Source organism: Tupaia chinensis, unplaced genomic scaffold, assembly GCF_000334495.1.
Source record: "Tupaia chinensis unplaced genomic scaffold, TupChi_1.0 Scaffold143422_1, whole genome shotgun sequence".
In the NCBI taxonomy this organism is placed as follows: domain Eukaryota; kingdom Metazoa; phylum Chordata; class Mammalia; order Scandentia; family Tupaiidae; genus Tupaia; species Tupaia belangeri.
Genome location: NW_006203266.1, coordinates 372,446 through 376,255, shown reverse-complemented (window position 1 = coordinate 376,255; position 3,810 = coordinate 372,446). Strand labels below are relative to the sequence as shown.

The following is a 3,810-nucleotide window of genomic DNA, read 5'->3' as shown; positions in this document are numbered from 1 at the left end:
AAACCCTCAAAAAAAAAAAAAAAAAAAAAAAAAAACAAGAGAACATCAGGGATACAGATAATACCAATAAAAGAATAAAAAATACAGAAGTAGACTGAGTTGATATTATGAATGACTTAAGTTATTGTATTATAACAGAATAATTAAATACCAAAATATAAAAAGGGTAGCTGATATAAGCTATAATTTTCAAGAAACATTAGTGATATTCTCTTATAAAAGTTTAAGCTATTTTCTCAAAGTGGTAGAGATACATCTTTTTACTGTATCTATCAGAGCTTGTTTCACTTGCTTATTTCTCAGGGTATAAATAAAAGGATTTAATACAGGAGCAATTGAAGTGGTGAGTACTGCTACCCCCTTGTTTAAAGCTACCCTCTCCTCTGCAGAAGGTTTAATATACATAAAAATACAGCTGCCATAAGAGATGGAGACAACAATCATGTGGGAGGAACAGGCAGAAAAAGCCTTCTTCCTCTGCTGGGCAGAAGGGATCTTCAGAATTGTTCTGATGATATTTGCATAAGAGAACATTACCAGTGTCAGTGTAACCAGGAGTGTGAAGATGGCGAAAATAAAACTAAACAATTCTATGACTGTTGTGTCTGTGCAGGAGAGTTTTAGGACAGGAGAATAGTCACAGACAAAATGGTCAATGACATTGGCATCACAGAATTCCAATCCCAGGATCATGAGAAGTCCAGGAGAGATGGTTAACAAACCAGCTGATCAAGAGGCGACAACCAGCTGGTTGCAAACTCTGCTGCTCATAATTGTAGCATAATGAAGGGGCTTGCAGATGGCCACATAGCGGTCATAGGACATGGCAGCCAACAGGAAAAACTCAGCTACACTCAAGAAAATAACAAAAAATAATTGTGCAGCACAAGCATCATAGGAGATGGTTTTATCCATAGTCGCTATGCTGACCAGGTATCTTGGGATGCAGACAGAAGTCCATGAGACTTCTAAGAAGGAAAAATTTCGAAGGAAGAAATACATGGGTGTTTTGAGGTGGGAATCCAGCAGGGTGAGCAGAATAATGCTGAGATTTGCAGTGACACTCAATAAGTACAAGACAAACAGAAAAAGAAAAATCACAATTTCCCAGTTTGCATCATCCGTCAGTCCTAGAAGAATGAATGTTGTCACCATGGTATGGTTATTCATGGTTAAATTCCTTCTGAATTCCATTAGATCTGGGAAAAAAATAAATGATTAATGAATGTTTGCAAAGGCTTCACTGAGTTATAGGTTATAAAAAGTGTTATGAACAATCAACTCACTCCATCAAAACACATATGCTTGTCTCTTTTTTTCTCTTCTACTGTTTTGACTATTTTACCTAGCAGTTAGAACTAAAGAGTAATCCTGTTTGCATCTCTTTTTCTGGATAGTTATTTTCTTAATTCTCTTTTCAGATCATTTTTACTTTGGGAAATCATGACTTATTGTTTCATATTATCGGTATTTGAAGGTAATCTGGTTTCAAATTTTATCCATTATACTGATATGATTCTTGCTATCTTAGCAATTACACAAAAAATATTTTCAGATACCTTGATTAACCTATTGTTAACAAAATCTTCTATTCAGTTCTTATTAAAAGATTTTTTTCTGTATATTTCTCCATATAAAAGAGTTAAATGGACTTGATTTTATGTAATTGTTCTTATGAATTGTTATTTACTGATAATATATTTCTGGTTATTTTTTGGGTTCTTCAGTTCTTCTGCATAAAACTTTTTCAATGAAAAGAGCATGAATAAATTTTAGTACTATGAGAATCTCACAAGCAATATGTAAATATCACAATAAAAATTCACATGTGCAGGCCAGCTGGTGGCATGGTCATTAAGGTGCTAGATTCTCAAATTGCTGACTATGGTTCAAGTCTCAGACCTGGAAGCATGAAAGTCACAACAAATAAATAGATAAATGTTTTAAAAACAGAAAAGTTTACATTTGCTTTGGAATTTATTTACTAAATTGTTCAGTCAGTTTCTACCTCAGCACTAACTATATCAAAGCTAGAAACACTTTAAATTTGGTAAATAACTGCCACAAATTTTTAAATAAATATTAAGAAATATATACTAGTAACATTTCTAATAAAAATGTAAAATAGTAGAAGTACTGCTCATAGTACTTGTCTATTAGATACATTTATAGACACTCCTTTAAGATATGTACATTAAAACCTTAATCCTGAGTTATACAAATATTTTATTTGTTTCTCTATATCTAAATTTAATAGGTTTAAACTTTTGGTAACACATTCAAAAAATTTATTATATAGCAGTTCCTATGTACACGAAACAACAAAATACTGAAGACACTCACTTTATAAACATTCTACCTGGGTTTCATCCACTGATGTATTGTGAAATTTTTTTTGCATTATCCAAAACTGCAATATATGATTTTTCCAAAAATGTATTTTTCTTGTTAACCCATCTTTATTCTTTGAATCTGCACTCCTCAGCAAAGACACTGTTCACATCTAAACCTATGGGCATTTAATAATAGAAACATTTCTCAATCTCTCTCTCTCCCTTTCTCTCTAGCCAATGTTCATTTGGCACTTCCAAACACCTTTTGCTTGTTTCTCTGCAAATAAAATAAACAATGCCTGGGTTCAACTAAACTTAAAATCTGGAAAGTAGAATAATTTTCTAAATTTTAAAATTTTTTATTTGCTCATTCATTTTTTTAAGAATTCTGGTCACTACCTAAAGTTTTTCATTCTCTCCTGAATAACAAGGTGTGTTTCCACATCATTGTAGGCCTATGTTCTTTAATAATAAAGAGGGTATGTTTTCAGGACTAAATAGGGCCTAGGGGATTTTTGTAGAGAAGATGCTAATTAATATTGTTATCATTAACACTAAAAATCAAAACAAAGTAACAAAGTTAATTAAGGTTTAGTTATGACATCTATAGGGAAACCTAAATTGTTCATTTTAAAATAAAGTCTACTAGCTGCAGTGGGATTAAAAAGTTATATTTGAAACTTTAGGCTTTTCAAAGTCTCTGATAGATTGACCCAAAAAAGGAGAAAGTTTGGAGCTCTTTTGTTCCATCATCCAAGAGAAGAATCCAGATGAGAACACTGACATTTATGTAATAGTAATATTGCCTACAATTTCTTATTCACTGGTAATTTAAAAATTGACTCAATTGGGAACAGCTGATGACATAGCGGTTACATGGCTGTATTCCCACAAGGCTGAGTGGGGTTCAAGACCTGGACCCAGTGGCTTCAAAATCACACTGAACATGTGTGTATGTGTGTCCAAGATCCTGGGAGAAGAAGGGATTGTGGCATGACCATCCCCCTGGGGGGTGATTTCTGACTTTCTCTCTCACTATTTCTGTTTTTTTTCCCTCTCTATTTCTTTTTCTCCTCAGTGAGTGCATACACCCTAAGGCAAAAACCTCTAAAAAAAGAAAGACTCATAATATATGTTTTTATGAGGTAAAACATCTTCATTTTTTATCCATCCCCTACAATTTTGTAGCATGATTTTTTTGTTTACTCATTTTTTAAAATACTAATCTGGTGGTCAGGGAAACAATAATATAGCTGACTTTTTATAAAGTAACTAATAATAAAAACATAATTAAATGAAATCTTTTTAGAGGATATGTCTACATATCCTCTAATCCTGAGATGATTTATCCTCGCATTAATTATAATGTAAAATGATAGAGAAATAATAAAACTAATGTTTACTCTTTACTAACTGAATCATAGCTAAAATGTATAGATGTTGATGAAAAAACAAATTGAATTAGTATCAGTTGAAG

The 3,810-nt window shown here is 32.3% G+C and overlaps 1 protein-coding gene across 1 annotated transcript; it reads right to left on the bottom strand.

Moving 5' to 3' along the window:
• Positions 1-228: 228 nt before the first annotated feature.
• Positions 229-1,170, bottom strand: LOC102490013 (olfactory receptor 6C74-like). The gene is given in 1 exon segment (XM_014582268.1): positions 229-1,170. A coding segment is annotated over 1 exon segment (942 nt).
• Between the last annotated feature and the right edge of the window lie 2,640 nt (positions 1,171-3,810).